This window comes from Nymphaea colorata, chromosome 3, assembly GCF_008831285.2.
Source record: "Nymphaea colorata isolate Beijing-Zhang1983 chromosome 3, ASM883128v2, whole genome shotgun sequence".
Taxonomy (NCBI): Eukaryota; Viridiplantae; Streptophyta; class Magnoliopsida; order Nymphaeales; family Nymphaeaceae; genus Nymphaea; species Nymphaea colorata.
In genome coordinates this window covers 15,766,158-15,789,038 of record NC_045140.1, presented here as the reverse complement: position 1 = coordinate 15,789,038, position 22,881 = coordinate 15,766,158, and the positions used below count along the sequence as shown (strand labels likewise).

The 22,881-nt window shown below is 40.3% G+C and overlaps 1 protein-coding gene across 3 annotated transcripts; it reads right to left on the bottom strand.

The window, feature by feature from the left end:
* Positions 1 to 21,379, bottom strand: LOC116250179 (probable protein S-acyltransferase 17). 3 transcript variants are annotated; one of them, XM_031623650.2, is made up of 10 exons: positions 20,642 to 21,375; positions 19,216 to 19,309; positions 13,972 to 14,066; positions 13,668 to 13,835; positions 13,508 to 13,580; positions 13,368 to 13,420; positions 4,866 to 4,957; positions 4,731 to 4,783; positions 490 to 615; positions 1 to 406 (listed from the first exon to the last, which is right to left on the bottom strand). In XM_031623650.2, the coding sequence occupies exons 1-10, from the start codon at positions 20,788 to 20,790 to the stop codon at positions 122 to 124; spliced, it is 1,188 nt and encodes a 395-aa protein (XP_031479510.1). In that variant the 5' UTR covers positions 20,791 to 21,375; the 3' UTR covers positions 1 to 121. The 3 variants fall into 3 exon arrangements, with proteins under 3 accessions (XP_031479510.1, XP_031479512.1, XP_031479513.1); XM_031623652.2 differs by lacking the exon at positions 13,972 to 14,066 and having other exon boundaries at positions 20,642 to 21,379; XM_031623653.2 differs by lacking the exons at positions 13,972 to 14,066; positions 20,642 to 21,375 and adding an exon at positions 20,393 to 20,576.
* Between the last annotated feature and the right edge of the window lie 1,502 nt (positions 21,380 to 22,881).

Genomic DNA, 22,881 nt, shown 5'->3' with positions numbered 1-22,881 from the left:
TGAAAAAAAGACTAATAAATATAAATGTGATGAATACATCGAATACTTGGTTGGTGGAAGGCATAAAAAAGTCGGAGCCAAAAAATGGATAATTTGAGTGCCAACCAGCATGAAGTGGGCATCACAGTGCTTTCCTCCGTGAAAAAGAGGCTCTTTCTGATAGTGGACAAATGATCTCAAACAGATTATACAACATCCCTTGATCATATAGGTTCTCCTTAGAAGCAGCAGCTTCCTCCTCCTCCCACCGCAAGGCAGAGAAGGGCCAGATGCACCTTCTTTCTTGGGAATGGGTTTTGCCATACACCAAGCCACCCCTGCAAGCACCCTCCTTGAGGGCTGCGCTGCTTGCCTTAGCCTTGTTTACTCGGGTCTTCCAGCTTATGTAGTCTGCCCACTTAAAAGTCTGTAAATTTCAAAATACAAGATTTCATCAGATAAAGTCACCTAGAAAAAGCAAGCAGTCTTCGCATGAAGATCTCAACAAACCTCGTTAGTCGTGGTGTTTGACAGACAGAGATGAGCATGGTATATGAAGAAACCCGCTAGCAGCAATGAAACAACCGCAAGGAATACTATCAAAAGAATATGTGTGTTGTAGGTGCCCAATAACCACTACGCACAAAAATTTAAAAAGAAGAAATATTAACATGGTAATAAGAAATGAAAGAAAGAAAACTGCGGAAAAGGAAAAATAAAGCTCAATCAGTTGATAGTAGAACTGTAGAATCATCTTTACCTTTTTGTCCGAGAGAAATCGAATCAGTAGAACCATTTCACTTGACACATTCAGACATTTAGGGCCAATCTCCCATTTTGTCAAAGGGGGGATCGGCTTATTTTGTAACCTTTATAGATGATTATACTAGGTTTACTTGGATATTTTTATGAGAAATAGAAACGAGTATTTTGTAACCTTTATAGATGATTATACTAGGTTTACTTGGATATTTTTATGAGAAATAGAAACGAGTTTTATGATATATTTGAAAGGTATTGTGCTATGATTGAAACTCAGTTCTCAGCTAAAGCCAAAATCTTACATTCAGACTCAAGGGGAGAATACATTGGTCAGGTGTTTGAAAATAATACTACAGGTCAATTTCAAAATAGTTTTTTAAATATTTTTAAGTATTTAAATTAATTATTTATATTTTTTGCACTTGGCAGAAGAAAGGTATGTTACACTAGAAATATTGTTCCTATGCACCTAAACAAAATGGAGTCGCTGAAAGGAAAAATAGACATACTTGAGACTACTAGATCTCTTCTTTTTGCTACTAATGTTTCGAAGGACTATTGGGCTAATGCAGTTTGTGTGGTGGTATATCAAATAAATCCTATGCCATCAAAACTCTTAAGTGGAATGCCTCCTTATGAGAAATTGTATGGACATAAGCCAAATTACAACATGATGAAAGTTTTTGGATGCACTTGCTTTGTACTTATACGAAAGCAATTAAGAGACAAGGTTTCACCTAGAGCTGCAATGTGTTGTTTTTTGGAGTTCTCAGAAAATAAGAAAGGTTACAAATGTTATGATCCAATTGGAAGAAAATGTGGGTTTCAGGGCATGTAATATTTCATGAGTATGAGCCATATTTTATACAAGAAAGTAAAAAGATAAAGAATTGTGATGTACATCTATCTTTCCTACATATCCCTCAGAGTATAAGATTGAAAAGGAAGAAAGGCAGTCCAGAAAGTAGAAGAGGAAGCTCTTATGATGATTTTGAAAAAGAAAATGACATCAGCCAAGTCTATCAAAGAAGGGAAAAAGACATTATTCATGTGCCTTTTCTTGAGCAGTCTGAGCCATTTGAAGACGGACCAAATGAGGCCAATTCTGATCTAATTCCTTCTGTTGATCCTGAACCTCCAATTCATGGATAGAAGTCCTCCTCATCCTCTTCCCACATGGCTCCTTCTCCTTCACAGGTACGTCATAGTTAAAAAGTCTCAATTCCTCCCTCTCTCTTTGTTTCTTATGATTCTTTTTCTCCCAAACATCATGCTTACCTTTCCTTGATTCATTCTTATGATGAGCCCAAGTCTTATGAGGAAGCAGCATCTAAAGAGGAATGGCATGAGGAACTAAATGCTCTAGAAAGAATGAAATCTCAGGACTTGGTGAAACTTCCTCCAGGAAGAATGTTGTGGGTTGTAAGTAGGTATTCACAAAGGCAGATAGATCAATTGAACGGTACAAGGCAAGATAAGTTGCAAAAGTCTAATCAACGATTGGAATAGATTATTCAAAGACATTTGCTCCAATTGCTCATAAGACCACTATTAGAACCTTCTTGCAATTGCTTCAAAGAGACTGTGGAATCTATGGCAGCTTGATGTAAAGAATGTGTTCTTGAATGGAGATTTAGATGAAGAAGTCTACATGCAGCTTCCTTAAGGTGTTTCAGATTTAGAAGGAAGAGTATGTAAATTGAAGAGAGCTCTATATGGGCTGAAACAAGCCCCAAGAGCTTGGTTTGAAAAGTTCAGTTCAGCATTTAAAGAAATTGGATTTAGTCAAAGTTTACATGATCCAGCTTTGTTTGTCTCTTCCATAGAAAAAGGAATATGTTTGTTACTTTTGTATGTTGATGATATGATTATTACATGCGATGATTTCAAACTTATTGATGAAACAAAGAAAAAATTAGCACACATGTTTGAAATGAAGGATCTGGGATTTCTAAAATACTTCTTGGGTCTTGAGGTTGCCTACTCAAAAAAAGGTTTGTTTTTGTCCCAACATAAGTATGCAGCCGATTCGGTGATTAAGGCTAGACTATATGATGAAAAAAAAATATATAGTTTCATCTGTGGAGGCCAATGTGAAACTAAAGCCTTGTGAAGGGAAAGAATTGAAAGACTCGAATTTCCACGATGTATTTTACTTGGCAATTCTATGATCTCCTGGAAGAGCAAAAAACAACGGAGTGGCTTTATCTACAGATGAAGCCGAATATAGGCCATGGCCCAAACTACAGTTGAGATAATATGGATAAGGTGGCTGCTAAATGAGATTGGGGTTCCGGTTGTTAATAAAACTATGTTGATGTGTGACAACATGAATGTTATTTATACTGCCAAAGATCCAGAGTTTCATGAAAGAACTAAACATATTGAGATAGATTGTCATTTTACAAGAAAAGCATATGAAGAAGGATTAATATTTCTAAAATATATAAGGACTGAAGACCAAGTTGCTGATATGTTTACAAAGAACCTGTCACCATCTAAGTTTAGAAATTTGTTGGCAAACTTGGTATGATCTCTCTTAATCATGCCAAGTTTGAAGGGGAGTGTTAAAGTTAATAGGTCTAATTCTGCTCATATCAGTCAAAGTCTTTTTATGTCCTCATTACTGTAATGTTTTAACTTAGTTTACAGTTTTAGCCCTAGTAAGTGAGGTCAGTCGTTTATTAACTAAGGGTAGTCTTATATTTTATGTCTTTAGTAGAGTGTCAGGGTTCTGTTCCCTCTTGCTGTAACTTTCTGTTTTACACAAGATGAGTATGATGTGAAGAAGGTTGTTGATGCTGCTGCTGATGTACTCTCGTGCAAAATGAAATAACATTAAATCTTCTTGTTTTCTATGTTTTGGTTTGCTGGATTTAACAAATATGACATCCAAGATTCCAAAAATTAATTCGTAGCAGAATTTCGTGACAAAAAATCTTAAGAATAGAAGCTGCAAGGAATAATGAAGGCATTGTGTTGCCACAAATGAAGTATGTCATGGATCTTTTTACAGGAGACAACAATGTTGGGTGCACAACCTACATCTATTCCTATAAATCCTCAAGTTCACTTACATGATGAGGATTCAGAGCAGGTACAAACTAAAATGTATCGGTCTCTAATAGGTAAGCTCTTATATGTTACTATCACGAGATGGACAAACCATGGAAAGTGCATTGGGACGTAGCTATGATGGTGCTCAGATATTTAAAATTCTCTTCTGGAAAGGGCCTTCTATTTATGGCACAAACTGCCACAAAAATGACATGGATAAAGTCTATGCCACAAAAATGACATGGATAAAGTTTGTGCTTGTGTGTCTAGGAATTCAAGTCTCCTTACCTATGAAGATGATGTGTGATAATAAAGTTGCTACCTACATTGCCAATAACCCAATATTTCATGAGGACTAAACACATTGAAGTTGATTATCACTACACCAAGGATACAACTCAAGTTGATTATTTCTATTTTCTACAATTCATGTTGCTTCATAAGATCAAGTTGTTGATGTGTTTACCAAACTTCTTCCTATTTCTAATTTCTGTAAGCATTGTAACAAGCTGAGCATGGTTGTTATATACACTCCAGCTTGAGGGAGAGTGTTAAGAAATAAAGTTGCAGAATATTTGAAAAGGTTGTGGGGTCTATTTATTATTTTTCTTATTTTGCTGGACTATTATGTAATTTCACCCCAATCACTATTTAACGTGATTAGGGCTTTCTAATGTCATTCACTTTTCTTTTTCCTCCAACACGTTTCAGCAAACACAAGGCAAAGATCAACTTGTCGATGTCAAATGAGTTAATGGGCATGAACGAACCAAGCTGGCCTTTAGTTTGAAATGGGATTACGCTTCAGAATAGACTGTTAGCTGGTATAGATGGTTGATGCAATTTGGAAGACTTTGGTCATGTTGAGTGACAAGACTTTTGCTAGATAGTGTTAACCCAACAACATATATTGCAGAAGAAAAGATTGGTACCTGCACAATATGGGGAGCCAAACTCCAAAATGAATTTTCAATTCCGTAGTATACTGCAAGAAAAGAACATGTGACAAATAAGGAATATTGGAATTATTCAATCATTAAGATGTTAACTGCAGATGATCCACATACCAGTTAGAATATAAATCACCTTGTGCTCTTTCAACTGCCCAACAAGGATCAAGGAGAGAATCAGGGTCCCATATAAGCATAGCAAGAAGTGCCTACAGAAAAAGACATTTTTGAAGGTATGGCAGCTTTATAATGTGATACACTTTACAATCAAACACATACCTTGGTTCTTTGAGTGATGCCTATCATTTTAATTAATATGGAACAAAAGGTGATGCAAACATTTTCAAGTTCAAAAGGAAATTGACCTATAGTCGTGACTTCTTAGTAATTAGAAGTGCTGGCCTAGGCAGTGGACCTGTGAAAAGGCCTGGGCTAGAAACAGCAAAAATGAGGAGAAAGAAGGAGGAGGAGTAGAAAAAAGAATGAAAGAGAAAGGGAAGAAGGAGAAGAAAAATAAAAAGTGAAGACATTTCAAAACATTTTTTTCTCTGTTTGCCTGCCTAGGCATGTCTACGCCTTTAGTGCCCACCTTTCTTAGGTAGGTGTGCACCATGTCTAGGCCTCGAGCGCTCACTTTGTTAGGTAGGCAGGGTGCCCAAACTACCTAAAAAGAGTGAGCATTTGAGGCCTAGACACGCCTAGGCAGGCAACCAAGCATGCTTTTGACTATTAAGCTTGACTTACCATCAGCAAGGGTGAAGCACATCTTTTCATGAGGTGACCCATGTTGTTAAGGCCTCGTCTATGCCTTGCTTAGGTATGGACTAAGCATGAGTCCACACCCATCGCTTAAGTCCATGACTTAGGTGATGGAATATGTCTAGGTGCCAACATGCCTAATCCATCGGAAAGTGAAAATTCACCTTCCCTTTCAATTAAAGTTTCTTAATTGAGCATATATTGTTGTGTACTTTATTTTGTATTAATTGATTATGCTGTTATATGTGTACTGTTATATGTATATACTGTTAGTCACTTAGTCTGTTATATAGTATTGTGATACCTCTACCTGTTATATGTATACATTAATATGGTTATGTTACGTACTTATGTCATATAGTCATATGTATTGTCACTTTGTTATACCTGTTATAAACTTATATGTATACATTATTATGTTAAATTGTATTGTAATACGATTTGTTATTCATTTTATATGTACTGTAAAACATGTTATATGCATATATTGTAATGTACAGTCTGTTGTGCCTGTTATATAGTATTGCATCAACCTACTATATGTATATACTGTTAGCCTGTCATATAATATGTAATATTGTGATACATGTTATATGTATACATTAGTATAGTTATGTACTTATATGTATTGTTATTGTTATGTACTTATACGTATACTATTATGTACTCTTAGTCACTTTTATTATACTATGTCTTTCTTTAAGTACAGATGGATTAAAGCCTTCCTACCGTTCCTTCTTTTAGAGATTAGATTCAGTTTTTTTTTGTTTTTGTTTTTGTTGCTTGCTAGATTACATTTAATGAGTAATGTTAAACTTCTTCAATTGTTTTTTTCAAATTCAAAGAAGACAACAATTATTTTTTTATTGTTTAAGTTGATTATGTTTGTTTCCACATTTCAAATATTAATAATAGTTAGTCAAAATAACTTGACATATAAAAATCACTAAATATTGGTCCCCTTTTTTGCCTAGGCGCGCCTAGGCGCTAGGCTCTGCCTGGTGCCCAGGCAGCGCCCGGGCGCCTTGACAAGATAGGAGGTGACCAAAAAAAACTCTTTTGGACCTACAAATCCAGGATGTGCATGTCTAGCTATAGAGGTTCGTCAGTTATGTGCCACTATGTGTACACAATAAACAATTTTGCACAGTTCACTGAACTTGGATAACTTGTTTGAAATAGCAGTACTGACATGGAGAGAAGATGACCTTGCAGACTTTGCAAATTTGAGAATGCAAACCAATCCACTTGTATACATTTGGATTGTGTATGAGCACATCCTGGAGAGACAAACACGTACTTGGACGCAGTTATGCTATATTATTTATGCTTTTCATTACTTATTTTCCTGTCATGCTACAACTCTTCACCTTTATTTTGTATGTCATTAGTAGGTATGATATAGGTTAAAGATTTTGACAGTTAGGCACTTTGCAAAGCATGTGGGTCACCAGACTTGGTCACATGCACATCCTAGCATGAGAGAGAGGTTGCCCAACAGGGGCAGAATAGCAATCATATAGAAGATACACACATCTTCCCCTGGTTTTGCCTTACATGTATTACTTGCTCTATTGATTATTGTGCTTCACCAGTTGAGGTTATACTTCATAGTAACCTTTCTACACCAAAGGGGTCCTTATAAGGTGTCAGTCAATAGCTTAACTTGGTCCTATTAGCTGCCTATGACAACTGACTACCAAAACAAGGTCCATTTTTTGTTGTCAGGCCCATTATAGTCAAGCTCCACAATTAGAAATGGTATATCCAGAAACATGTTTTAAAATGAAATAAAATCATCCTATAGACACAAGAAGTAGAGATCTAACCTAAAACTGATCTGCGAGCCCAGTAACCTATTTCAGTTCAATACTTAAAAATGCCAGCAAACTAACCCACAAGGTAGCTGTAGAAACACGAACCACAAAGAGAGAGAGTGGAGAACAAACACACAATCTACGTGGAAAACCTCAGAAAGAGGTGAAAAACCACGGGGAGGCTCTGACCTAGGGGCTCACCGCAACCCTAGGAGAGAGAAAATTATATTTCACTTAATTCAACACTAAACACAAGTGACAATATAAAGAGGGAGAGAGGAGAAGCCGCCTAGGGTACCGAGCCCGCCTCGGTACCCGCGCCCCATAGAACCGGGTCCAGATATGGACCCGGTTCCCATAACAACATATTCTAACACTCCCCCTCAAGCTTGGCATACATGTCAAACATGCCAAGCTTGCTAACATTCTTTTCAAATGAAGAAGTACAAAGCCCTTTAGTTAGGACGTCTGCAACTTGATCTTCAGACTTCATATATGGCAGAATCAGCTCCTTTGAGTCAATGCGTTCCCGGATAAAATGACGGTCAATCTCCACATGTTTGGTCCTGTCATGTAGAACTGGATTATTGGCAAGATTAATCGCAGACTTGTTGTCACAGTACATCTTCATTTTATCTCCCAGTTCCACACCAATATCAGTCAAAAGAATCTTCAGCCACAGCATCTCTGTAACCCCCATTGCAACAGCCCTGTACTCAGCCTCAGCACTAGACCTCGAACATACTTCTTGCCTCTTACTTCTCCAAACAACTAGGTTACCTCCAAGAAAGATACAATACCCTGTAGTAGACCTCCTTGTGTCAGTGCAACCTGCCCAATCTGCATCTGAGTAGCCCTCAATAGTAAGTTTGTCTTGTCGAGTATACAGCAGCCCTTTTCCTGGGTCATTCTTTAGATACCCCAACACTCGTTCTGCACTCTTCCAATGACAATCCGTGGGAGCATGCATAAATTGACTTAGCACATTTACCGCATACGTGATATCAGGGCGAGTTAGAGTAAGATAGATAAGCTTACCGACTAGCCTCTGATATCGCCCTTTTCCTTCCTCATCCAGAGTGGTGCCCGTCTTGATACTTATCTTAGTTCCCGACTCCATAGGAGTAAGATAGGGCCTACAACCAAGTTTACCTGTCTCCTTTAGTAAGTCAAGAGTGTACTTCCTTTGATTCATAACCAGCCCTGTCTCTGATCGAGCAATTTCTATCCCCAAAAAGTATCTCAGCTTACCCAGATCCTTGAGGTCGAATTCTTTAGCTAATCTCTCTTTCATCTTTCTGTTTTCCTCTTCATCACTGCCCGTGACAATCATATCATCAACGTAGACAAGGAGAAGACTCACCAGACCATCTCTCTGCTTTATGAATAGGGTATGATCTCCATTTCCTTGCTTGTACCCAGTAGACTTCATAACGATCCTTAGTCTCTCAAACCAAGCTCTAGGCGACTGCTTCAAGCCATACAAAGCTTTCTTGAGGTGACAACATTTTCCCTCTTGAACATACCCGGGAGGCATGCTCATATAGACTTCTTCCTCCAGATGGCCGTTCAAGAACGCATTTTTAACATCAAGCTGGTCCATGCGCCACTTCTTGTGCACAGCAAGAGCAAGAATAACCCTCACAGTCTTCAACTTTGCAACAGGGGCAAAGGTCTCAAGATAGTCGATCCCATACTTTTGGCTGAACCCCTTTGCAACCAGACGAGCTTTATATCGATCTACAGTGCCATCAGGTTTGTACTTCACGTTGTAAACCCACTTAGAGCCAACTAAGTGTGTCCCTTTAGGGATATCAACAACTTCCCATGTTTTGTTCTTAGCTAACGCACCCATCTCCTCCGTCATAGCATGTAACCACTTGGGATCATCCTTAGCATCATCCACCGACCTGGGAATAACAACTTTGGATAAGGTTGTGATAAAACATTTGTAATTTGTACTGAGCTTAGCATAAGAAACAAATCTCTGAATAGGGTGAGAAGTACATGACCTGGTGCCTTTGCGCAAAGCAATAGGGAGCTCTTCATTCGATGGACTTGGGTCATCCGGGGAGATCACAAGATTGGGATTGGTTCTATCCTCATCACCAACATCTTCCACAGTAGCTTTCTCCTTTCTGACATAAACCTTGCCAAACAAGTGATCCCGGGCAACAGTGGGCTGAGCATCCACCGTGACCCCTTCCATATGACTGCCCTTCTCATTACTGACCGTGACCGTGTCAATCACACTGGGACTAACCTTGTAATCCAAAAACTCCATAAACTGAATCAGCTGATTAGAGGAATACTCTTCCCCTATGTTCCCAAGACACTCCCCCTGAAGAGTATTCACCGGAAAATACGACTCATGTTCATGAAATGTGACATCCCTCGAAACATATACTTTGGAAGTAGTGGGATCCACACATTTATACCCCTTCTGAGTGGAAGAGTACCCCAAGAAAACTCCTTTAATAGACCGGGGATCAAGTTTTTTGAGAGTAGGGCTATGATTATGCACAAAACAACTGCACCCAAAGACACGAGGAGTAAGAGGCCACGGATTCTGAGTAGGCCACAGGGAAGAATAAGGAGACTGACCATCCAGCACTCTAGTAGGCATACGGTTAATGAGATGTGCACTAGTGAGAAGTGCATCACCCCAATACCGCTTCGGGACATGACGTTGGAACATAATGGCCCGGGTAACATTCAATAGATGACGATTTTTACGTTCAGCTATACCATTCTGAGGAGGGGTATAACTACAAGAGGTTTCATGAACAATACCCTTTCCTTTCAAGAATTCATCAAGGGATTGGGAGACATATTCTCTTGCATTATCCGTACGGAAAGCTTGAACAGTAGTATGGAATTGAGTCTCAACAAAGGCAACAAAGTTTTTCACAACTGCTGGAACCTCACTACGTTCTCGCAACAAGTACACGAACGTACATCTAGAGTAGTCATCAATAAGCGTCAAAAAATAGTGACAACCACCACACGTGGGTACTCCAGAAGGACCCCAAACATCGGAATGAACTAAGGCAAACGGATGAGTGGATTTATTCAAAGAAATAGGGTATGAAGCCCTGACATGTTTAGCCAATTGACACACTTCACAAGCGAAGGAGTCAATGGAGACAGAAGCAAACAAATGAGGAAACAACTTCTTTATTAACTGGAAGGGGAGATGTCCAAGACGCTCGTGCCATCGCAGAACAGTAGATCTATCATTCACACCAGACAAGTGACCACTCGTGGCAGAAATCAACGCTGAAGCAACTTGTACCGGCAGCCTGTAGAGCCCATCAGTAACCGAACCAATCCCAATCCTCTTCCCCGTCACCAAGTCCTGCAGGGAACAATGATCAGCAGAGAAAATTAGATTACAGTTTAATTCTTTAGTAATACTGCTGACAGAGAGTAAGTTCACAGGAATATTTGGAACATGCAGGGCATTGTGGAGATGATATTTGTTCAGCAGGGACAAGCTCCCTTTCCCAGCCACAGAGATAGAAGACCCATCTGCCATAGACACGCGTTGCTTGCCAGAGGAAAGTTGATATTCTTGAAAGAGTTTAGAGTCCCCTGTCATGTGGTGAGTGGCTCCACTATCAACAATCCAATCACCAAGAGAAGGGTTACCTTGATCAGTCGAGGCAACGAGGGCTTGGGCTAGCTGAGCCCCTTCAGACGTGGAGGACTCCTCAGGGGTAGTAGATAGACGGCTGATGTACGCCTGTAGCTCCTTGAGTTGTGCAGGAGACAACTTGGACTTTGCACCACTAGAAGAATTGCTCGGACTGGAATCAGACACAGTAGGGCTACGCTTGCCAGAGGGAGGACGACCTCTGACCAGTCTCTTCTCGGGATGAAGATCCCAACAGAAATCCACCGAATGCCCCAACTTGTGGCAATGAGTGCAATGTCAGGCAGGACGCTGCCCAGTCCCTAAGGCACGGCTGACAAAGGCAGAAGGGCCATGACCGGTGTCAAGATGCATCACCTGGCGACGTTGTTCTTCAGACTCAACACGAGCATATACTTCCTCTATCCCCGGAATCTCATCACCATTAAGAATCTGGCTACGAATAGACTCAAATTCATCCCGCAGGCCTCCCAGAAACAAAAACGTACGGTCCATCCATTCCTTTTCCCAGTAGAGGGAATGATCTGAACCGCACGTCCACTCATCAGTCACATGATAATCTAGCTCCTCCCATTTGGTCTTCAGGGCAGCATAGAAGGCAGCAACAGACAAATCACCCTGTGTCAGAGAGTAAATACTGCGTTTAATCTGATAGGTGCGCAGATGTCTCTTCTTGCGACCATACATCTTTGCAAGCACAGTCCACATATCAAAAGAGGTCGGCTTCCGCAGAATGAGGGGCTGGATATCGGATGACACGGAGCTGATAATCCACACCTTCACTTGGCTGTCCTCCAACGCCCACGTGGCCCACTGAGGATCAGATTTGATGGGCGCAGGTTTGTCGCCAGTGATGTAAGAGAGACGCCCACGGCTAGTAATCCCAATCTCGAGAGCGGCAGACCAAGATAGGTAATTGTCCTTGGTCAGACGGATGGAGGTGACCTGGAGCGGCACGTTCTCAGTCTTGGAGGCGCTGCCCGTGTCAAGAACGGCATCTTTTTGAGTCCCCATCGCTTCTGCCATCACAAACAAGCACACAGCAACAAGAGGCACAGCAGCGGAAAGAGGCAACGGCGACGGGAAGGAGACAGCGGCGACGGCGGCGGGAATGAGGCAGCGGCAACGGAAAGCAGGCGACGGCGCAACACAGAGGCCACCCACAGTGGCAGAAACAAAGAACGGGCCGAACGGAGGACCGCGGAGGCGCAACAGAGGACGGCGGAACAGAGGACGGCGGCGGCGGAACAAAAGGACGGCGGCGGCAGAGCAGGGCGACGTCACAAGTGCAGCAGCGGCGTCGGAACAGAGGACGGCGGCGGCAGAACAATGGACAGCGGCGGCAGAGTAGGGCGACGTCAAACGGGCAGCAGCGGCGCCGGAACTTCAACGGCGTCGGGCGACGAAAAAACCTGACGATCCTCGGAAAAAACGCTTCTCCAACTCCCTTGGCTCTGATACCATGTAGAAACACGAACCACAAAGAGAGAGAGTGGAGAACAAACACACAATCTACGTGGAAAACCTCAGAAAGAGGTGAAAAACCACGGGGAGGCTCTGACCTAGGGGCTCACTGCAACCCTAGGAGAGAGAAAATTATATTTCACTTAATTCAACACTAAACACAAGTGACAATATAAAGAGGGAGAGAGGAGAAGCCGCCTAGGGTACCGAGCCCGCCTCGGTACCCGCGCCCCATAGAACCGGGTCCAGATATGGACCCGGTTCCCATAACAACATATTCTAACAGTAGCAATGAGGCTCATTATAAATAGCTGTCAAGCTTTCGAACTTACAAAAACTAGTTTTGATTCATCAGTGATCATCGAACATCAAATTCTACAAACTATTATTTCCACTTTCCACCTACCTACAAACAGAAGAATACCCATGCAGAAGCCTTTTTCCAGTTAAAATGACTGAAGGTATCAAAAATCCAAACAATGTGATGCTTAAAGAAAATGCTAGCTTTAACACACGTGCCTATACAGGCAACATTTATCAAGCCAACCACCCGCCATAATAGATCAGACATTGTCCACCCAAATGAAGAAAGAACATCCTTCTTTTTAATATATGCATTTTTTCAAATTCTCCTGCTAACTTCTGCACCATCTTATAGCTATATTTAAACCTGAATTTCCCACATTCCATTAGTAAAACCTCTTATAAGTTACCAGGAATCAATTCTTCAGTGTTCTTTCTTCTTTCTAACCATAAAGCTACAACAGGCAACAACTGAGTAATCAGGGTCAAAATGAATATAACTTCTATGAAGCTAGCTTTCGGGCGTATAACTTTTGCAAATCCATCTACATCTAGATTGAGAAAACAAAAAAACCCATTCACTAAGGCTAAACTTGTGATATTTAGGTTAAAGATTATTACCAAAGTAGAAAAGCCATGAAATATCGAGTATTCTTCTCTCCAATGCAGTTATTCTGTATTAGAAATTACTACAATTAAATGCAAGTCGAGCTGTAGATAAAAGAAATGGCAATAAAAATGATGAAGGGAAATATACCAACCATCCATCCACAATGGTGATCAAATCTCGCAACACATCGATTACATATGCTGCAGTGTTTTGATCTCGCAGGTCTACACTGGATAACAAGTACCATAAAATTTTTCTGAATGAATGAGAAGAGCAGAAAGTCTACGAAGATAACAAAAGTTTACTGAGACCTTGAAATTTTGCATGTTGCACACTTCTTTTCCACATATATGATGTTGTCATAAGGATAAGAAGATAAATAGTTCAGAACATTTTCAGCTTTCACAGTGCCTGGATCAGAAAAGCTTGTCAAAAGGAAAAGCAGAATACCCACAAGAACTGCTAGCAAGCTGGAATACCTGTAGAAGCATATGAAATATGTGATTGTGTGAGAGAGAGAGAGAGAGACAGACAGACAGACAGAGACAGAGAGAGAGATCTCATAGATTGCAACCAACTTTATCTTTGATGTTCAGCTACAAGATTAGGAAAGACCTGTGAAAACCAGAAACATAATATCCAGGAATATAGGCAAATGAGGACTGTATGATGAGAAAATAAGTTACTCCAACAATTGTCAGGTATATTATCTGCAAGAAAAGAAAACAATTTCTTTCATAGAGGAAAAAAAAAGTCAGTAATTAAAATAGAAAGAAGCACATGAAAATAAGAGACAGTCAAGGGAGGCATCACTTAGGTTGTCAAAATCAGAAGTCAGACACAGGTAGGTCATGGCCCTCAAAAAACTACTCGAGAGTCTCAGGACTAAAGACTACTTGAGACTAGTCTAGACTAGACAACCCAGGACAGTCCAAGTCAGTTGACTACGTACAATCAATAAAGAGGTCTCGAAACAGAATATGTAAACCCAACAAATTAATGGAGGACAAAATGTATCATTATGAGTCAAGTAAACATCATAGTTCATCTGCCGTGCATAACATTGCATGATGATAGGGTTAAATATCTAATGCTATATGCAGAACTATTATGCACCCCATGCACATACACGTACACACACAGGCACACACATATATTCCAAAGCCTGTCCAGATTGAGAAAGAGAGCCCAAATCCAAAAAATAAACATATGGCAAGTCTGACTTTAGTAACAGTTTTTTAACTTTCAAAATGTTAAACCTACTTAAACAAAAGATAAACAGAACAACACTAACCAAATGTAAACTGTGTGGACCTAAACCACCAATCAGACAGCAACTACCCAACCCAGTCTGTGACTAAAGGCAGTTACAGCACAACTAGACCTGAGCTAGTTTCAGTCCAGGGTTAGCTGCCAGACCACAGACTACTCAACTAGTCCATGGCTTGACAACCAGGCCATCACCCTGTACCAAAATGAAACAGTTGGAAAAGGACCAAGAAGTGTGTCTAGCCAAAAGAGTCTCCATAAGGCTGCTTAGAACCCAAATGGATTGCCTCTATTTACTTACATTAAACTAAGTTTCGTAACTGATTTTATGATACATAGAGAACCAATTTGGTTGTTTGGTTGACACATTAGCATACTACTAACTTGGTTTTATGGCACACCCACCAAATTTTGTTTCAAAGACAAAAAATTGATCTTTATCACATTTTCAAACATATTTACTTATAATTAAAAAATGTAAAATTTTTAGTATGCATAACTAATTTTCTGAATCTTAAACATTAAATTACATATTAATATTTCATTTGGATCTGTATCTAAATCCAAATCCAGATATCTGAAATAAGAACTTAATTAGGCAATGCAAATCCAACAACAACCTAAATCATGAAAAACATGAGAACATACAAGAAATCAAATTTGGCACTCACACCATTGAATGACAAAAGCTAGGAAAACTTAACAAAGAAACAGCGTTAAAGAACTTGGTCCTAGGTCCTCAACCTGGTCTAGAAAATGGAAAAACCTATGATCGATAAGACCAGCCTGACTCATGGAATGACCAGGCTGAGTCAACTGGGTTTTGGCCAAGTCAACCAAATCACAGGTTGGTTTAATGGAGTCATTCATGTGGACAACTGCATATATCACACAAACAAAGTACGTAAATTATATTAAAAAGTGTGTACATATACACTATCTTTTCACTGTATTTACGCAGAAAATGCACGTGATGTCCCAATGCATTGTCACATGGGTACCGCTGTAGAGGCAAAGTACCCGTACCGGTCGGATAAGGCACAAGTATGGATACGACCCAAGTACAAGTCAAACAGTACCGGGTACGATCAACGTACCGGGACCGTATCCATCCGATTTAGGACTCGGCCAAAGTTGACTAAGTCCTTTCTTGTCCAAAATTTTGGGGTTTATCTTTTCTTTATCACTTCATTTATACTCAAGTAAACACATATTCTACTTGCGCCTGCTTGGTTGAGGCATTTGGCATATCTTCGGTGATCTTTTTCTTGCAAACAGCATGCCTCCAGAAAACTTTTTCCTGCAAACAGCATATCTCTGGCGTACATCTATTACTGTGGATTTTTGGGCATTGTCTTCACAAGAGTTAAAGTTTTGGGCGTCGTGTAACACCAGGGATTCTTCATCTATCACAACGCCTTTCTCCTCCTCTTCTGAATTTGGGCATTCAGTTTTCTTGTTCTTCTCCTTCCATCACATGATCATCTCTGATTGGCCAAATTTGTTATTGACATTTTTTTTTGTGGAGAAGCCATATAGTTTCTGATTTCACTCTCGAGCTACTTCATGTCTCTATTTTTGTGGCTATTTTCTGTTCTTTCTGTTATTCTTATTTATGTTAACCACAACAGACTCGGCAACAGAAGGAGTCACTCTAGCACCATAACCAGTTTTCACTTGTGCTCCCAAGCCAGACAGAAAATCAGAAATGTAGAACAGTATAAGTCGACGACATGTCTGATGCCTCCACAAGAAAAAACTAATGTTGTTTCAAATAAGTTAGATAACTCTACATCAGAGTTCAATGCTAATATATCTTGGATTTTTATTTTTTCGTATGTTATTTTCATATTTTGTTCAATAATTTCTTCTTTAGAATTTGTAAATTTTGAATCACGAATGTATTATTTAGTTCATTTGAATTCTTATTTTCGGTTATATATATACACACACACGACACACGCACACACACACACACACACACACACACACACACACACACACACACATACACATATATATATATTTGTATTTATTTATTTATTTATTTATAAATATGTATAGCCGTGCTCCCGCACCCAAGTTTTCTGAAAATAGTCTGAACCTGTACCCGTACCTATGTGACATAGTCCCAATGTTTTAGAGAACAACTTATGTATTTAGAGGATACAAGGATAAATATTTCGAAGAGAATTTGTAGAAGTCATCAATGTAACAACCCGACCCACTTCCGGGCTCGAGCCCCTGGTTCGGTGGATCCCAACCCGCCCCCTAGCAGTTTCGGTTCCAACCCTAAAAAGGCTAGGAACCAGGACAATCATCTCATTAATGGCCTCCCTTTGTAAGCCCTTAAATATCCCTCACAATCTTCGATACGGGACTAAACTTCTGGGGTGTTACAATCAAAGAAGTTGGCCTGATGAGACAGTATAGATCATCATGGATAATGCACTTGTCTGCAAGAGTGCAGCATCAAGTTTAATAGATTTTCTTTTTTTTAACTTCATGCATTGCACATACCTTGAATCCAGCACTGAAAAAACAGATGAAATACACCAAGAGAAAGAAGATCGTCAAGTACATGAGTTATTTGCATGAATTTGAAGATCTAGAAAGAGATGTGAAGAATATTAGAAATATCATTTGAATCACTAGCATGAATTATCTGTTTTTAGTAATTATTCTGATCTAAAATTATTATAGGCTGTGAGACACAAGTTGCTTCCATCACTATCATGATGAAAAGAATTTAAAGAGAAAAAGAATGCATCAGTTTGATGGTGACTGATAAATGCCTGAATTTCTACCATTCTGAAGATGAGATCAAAGTTTTAATAGTTAAGCACATCATTATGGATCTATTGTGGGATAAACTTACATGCTTTTTAGATTTCACAAAGCCAATTTTGTTACGCCCCAAATGTTTAGTGCCATATTGAAGATTGTAAGAAATCTTCAAGGGTTTATAAAGGGGTTCATTACCATAAATGGTTGTCCTGGTTCCTAGCCTTTTGGGTTAGAGCCGAAATTGCTAGAAGGCAGGTTGGGATCCACCGAACCAGTGGGTCGAGTTGTTATAATGGTATCAAAGCCGGTTGAACACTCGGACCTAGGGTCCCAAACACGCGCGGACGCGTGTGCCTTAAGGGGTGGATTGTAATGACCCAAATATTTAGTCTCGTATTGAAGATTGGAATCTTCAAGGGTTTATAAAGAGATCATTACCATAAATGGTTGTCCTGGTTCCTAGCCTTTTGGGGTTAGAGCCGAAATTGCTAGAGGGCGAGTTGGAATCCGCCGAACCAGGGGCCCGAGCCCAGGAGTGGGTCGGGTTGTTACAAATTTTGGACATGTTAACGAAAGTTCATAAAGATGAGCACATGGTTCATAGAGTTTATGAAACATGGGATAACGATTGTGCAAATCCAACCTATAGCTTTTCAGCATGAGTAGCAAAACACCACATTTAGTAATTCAGAAGTTTTTTCTTATCGTATACATTCAATATTAGTGGAAAGATGGGATAAAAGCAATACTCCTTTGCACTACATAGCTCATTATTTGGATCCAAAACATTCTTCCAAAAATTAGCAAACGAGAGCTCCTAGCGTGTCCCTCCAAATCAAGATCAAGAAATATCTAAGAACAGAATAGCATGCATAGAAAGGCTTTATGCAGATCCTATAAACTGAATTCAGCATTCACACAAGATGCCCATGTGGAACCTTAAAAAAAAACATATGCCTAAACAGAAGATTTTTTTTAATCAAACCTAATTTGACAAGAAAAAATGGTGTCTCCACAACGAATAAGAAATGACATTGATATCTAGTTGCAATACTCAACGGCTGGAATAAAGAGAATTCCTTGCAGCGCAGACTTCTTTGCAAGAAATGGAAAAAACATAAGAGGGCCATGTACGAAACCTAGACAAAATTAGTACATTCTGAAACTGCAACTGACCTTAGTAGAAACCAGTAAGCCTACATATAGTACTGAGTAACTGAAGCTTTCTTCTGAACATTTGAAAGTCCAAACCTTTTAAAATATAAGTGGAAAATATAAAGAAAATATTGTGGAAGAGAAAAAGTTTCATTTTCTAAAATTCCAGATAACGAATGCTTATGCAAGAAACTTTCCGAAAAGTTCTGAGACTTTCACATGAATATTCTCCTTCCTGGAGACGGAGAAATATCTCCTCCTCTGATTTTCACTTTCTAGATACAAAAAAGAATTGTGAACATGTCAAACTTTCAGATAAGTGTTCATTAAAGTTTTCTTTACATGTAACTATTTTTTCACTTACAAATTTGACCTGAATCTTGACACGTTCAGTTCAAAAAGGAATATTCCTTTCTTCTAATATCACCAACATATGGAGAAAAATATTAATGTACAACTCATATGCAAATTTTTTCTTTCTACATGACTTTTTTTCTCATTTCCAAATGTCATTTTTGACAAAAGTTCAAAGGAGTAATCCTTTTTCCATGATACAAAAATCCATAGCAACAACGACAACATTCCATAAAAAGGCCACTGAGATAGCAGGAACTAGAAAATGCTGCAAACTTTTGTGCAGATCAACACCTGCAGAATTGGATTGGGGCGCTCACAACAGTAATGCTCCACAGCAAGGAAAGCATTTCTGCCCTTTGAGCCAAAAACAGCAACAATAAATTGCCTGCAACAATGATAAATAAGCAATCAAATGGTGCAATTTGGTACTTGATGAAAGAAAATATGGTGGCTTGACAGAAACTGCTAAAAATTGTGAGACATCGACAGACTGGAAGAAACATGTGATATTCATTCTTGCAATTATTGTTAGGATTTTATCGTCAGATAAACAAGCAAAACTGCTGTAGGCAAGGAATCGATGAGGAACCAAATTCCAATGATAAATTGAGAAAAGGAAAACAAATAGAGAATCATTTGAAGCATGTAGGGTAGAGGAAAAAAGTATTCGCTCTCTCATATAATGACCCCAGTACTCTAATAGGACAAGGGTAAGTGATGCAGAAACAATATCTGCGAAAAGAAGAAACTAAGGACAAAAAGAGGACGTCCTACTGAAGAATGTAAGCAGAAAAAAGAAACTAAGACGAAAAGAATGTAAGGGCAGTAGTTAAACCAAAATAAGGAAGAAACGAAAAACTGGCCTGCAAAAGTCATCCATCCAAAAAAAGAGATCTCCATCCTCATATAACTCCAATCACGAGCCTAGAAAGCTACCCTACCATTGCCACCAGCTCACACTAATCGAGTAGCATGGCTGGTCACCATGCAAAACTCAACCAGGGCTTCTAGAACAGAAAAATCTCCCAAATAAGGTTGATTAAAGCTGCAACCAAGCACGCAAGAGGCACTTCGGCGAATAGAAGAAAAGATGGCATGCTTCTGCCAATATAGTAGGTAAAGGGCTCGATGATGACGATGATGATGGGCACGTCTCTTTTTTGAAAAATCGACGATTAAAAGCCCCACATGAGCAAGTCAGAACTTTGTCGTATGATTAGAAACCAACCAGCGTAGGCCAAGAACGATCTATGGTTTCCGGAGTATAACATCCATCAGGTCGCCTGAGGGAACTGACCATCGTCCCCAAGTTTGGTAGGGAACCACAAACAACTAACAAATGCAGAAAGGAAATAATAGTGTAACAATATCCAGAAATTAATATGAATTCTGTCTTGTGCAGCTCCTGTCTTTTACTTTTGTTGACAAGGAGGAGGACAAGGACGAGGAAGCAGAAAAGAATTGTCACCCCCGATAACCAAGGAGAAGGCGACGACCAACTCTGCCACCCCTTCGGGGACCTGCGTAATCTCCATTCTCCACCTTTTACAATAAGGAAAGGAGCTCCAAGAAAAAATGGGAAAATAAGGGAAGTGTGGAGGCGCTTTGCGATCTTTTATGGAAGTCAAGAGGGGGCTTCATCACGGAGGTGCGAAAGGTTGGGAAACAAAAAACAAAAGAAATAGAAGGAGAAAGGTAAAATTAATAATAAACTTACAGGATGTAATCGTAAGCACCGACTGTAATGAAGTAATGGATTTTCTCAATGAAAGTCCCCCGGAAGATGGGCCACTGGCCGCACAAGAAGGAAATAACCACCAGGAGAGTTGCCAACCCATGGCATACCAACATCAACTGCAGCGCCATCTCTCTCTCTCTCACACACACACACACTCTCAACACCCCCTCCGCCCGCGCTCCCCCACCGCACCACTTCAAGGAATCAATATCCTATCACACAAGCTAATACAAACTAATTATTGGCGCAGCATCCAGACGACGAGAAGCAATCGTTCCACCATGATCGCAAATACTGATGAAACCTCAAAAGTCAAACCCCCATGGCCAGTCCCACGCTGCTTGTCTGGAAACTTGTGGCGGCAGGTTCAAACTGGGTGATGAGTTGCAGCCGAAGGAGAGAAGTCCATCTGCCCCACGTCACACGATCTGCAAATCATATTATCGGGTAGATTTTGATCTCAACCATCCAGTGATGGACAATCACTCTTAATGGTTGAACTGGGTAACATGTCTTGGAAAATTAACGCTCAATTTTTTTGTTAACAATCAATTTGATTTACATATAATTCTTATATAAATATATATATATAAAGGGAAACTGAATATAGCTTTGGTAACTTTGATGTTTGAACGGTTCTAAAGTTATTCCTTTTTTATTGTTTTAATTTTTTTTTTCACCCATTCTTTCTCCCTGATTTCTCCCTTCCTTTTCTATCCTTTCCTTTCTTTCATTCCTCCCTCCCGTTACCCTGCCCACAGGCCACCGCTGGCCCTCCGCTGCCCTGCCTTGCTGCCGACGAAACCCCGGTGGCACTGCTAGAGCCACCTATGAGAGGTGACAGTGCCTCCCCTCTACAAATTTTTTTGAAAGGGGAGGCATCAGCCAACCCCAACGGCGTCGGGTGGTGGCGAATGTCTCTCCCTTTCAAAAAAAATTGCCTCGCAGGGCAAATTTTGTTGGGGAGGCTGTGGCCTCCCCTCCCTGTAGGCGTCAAGCATCTCCGATCAGTCTGAGCTGTCTGCGATGCCTGGTGACATATTGCCGTAGCAGTAAGCCACAAGCCACCCTTACTTACTCCTTGCAAAAGCATCATCCAATGTCTGCTGCGTTTTTTTATTATTATAAATAAAAAAATTTGCACTGTTCAATCCAAAGTGATGTCCATTTGACATCAAAACATCAAACTTACTCGAAGTTCAGTATTATATATATATAAAAAAACATAGACTGGAGCCGAATAATTTTTGCCGAACTATCCTCTGGTTTGGGTGGTCTGATGAACTTGCCCTTCTAAGATTGTCGACACTGGTTGTCTTAGTGTTACCTCTTTTTTTGTTGTGCAGCCGTCATTAGCTTTTAGATGGACCTTATGGTTTATTTGCCTATTTTTTTAGATGAGGAAACATTTAAAAAGTTGAAGTACTCCACATCACTAAGACCATCGCAACAATTTTTTTTTTCAATGGTTATTGGTGCGTGCCAGCGACTTTTTGGAAGAAGAATGAGAAACTAGGGTCCGGCTAAAAATTAGACATGTGCATCGCCCGATAGGAGCCGGGTTTGGGCTGACTCGATATCTGAAACCTAAGCTTGGACTCGAGCTCTATGTCCAAAACTAGAACCCAAGCCCAATGCCCAAAACCCAAAACCCGAGCCCACACACGAAGACCTCCCGTGGGTGTGCTAGATTTAAGCTGGTCTGTGCTTATTTGACCGATCAAGGCCTAACTTGATGGTCAAGAGCCTAACTTGATGGTCAAGAGACAAAGTCTCGAGCCCCAACAAGCAACCGGTGGTGCCAAGGTAAGCTCCCCAATCTGACCCTCCATGACTTATTGATTTGTTGCGCCCTACCCGATTTATTTATCCTTGCTTTCTTGACACCTTCTACCTTCACTCGAGGCCAGATCTGCACTGTGGGTGCGAGTCCTTGGTTCAGAAAGAGGATAGCTCGTTGGATTGAAGGCAAGATCTGGCGCAGGATGGATGTTGGCCAGAGTGCAGGCCGAGCGTTGGGCGGGTGCCAAGTTGTAGGCGCCATTCCCTGCCGAGAGATGTTAGCTCTACCTGAAAATGTGTAGAACATGTGAGGCGGAAGGCTCAGACTCGTGGATTCGATGGCGTGACACAATGAGTTGCCTGGACACGATGATGCGGGACTCGAAAAGCACACTAGTAGGAATCTTCGTCGACTTTGGATGCGGCTAGGCGGGACT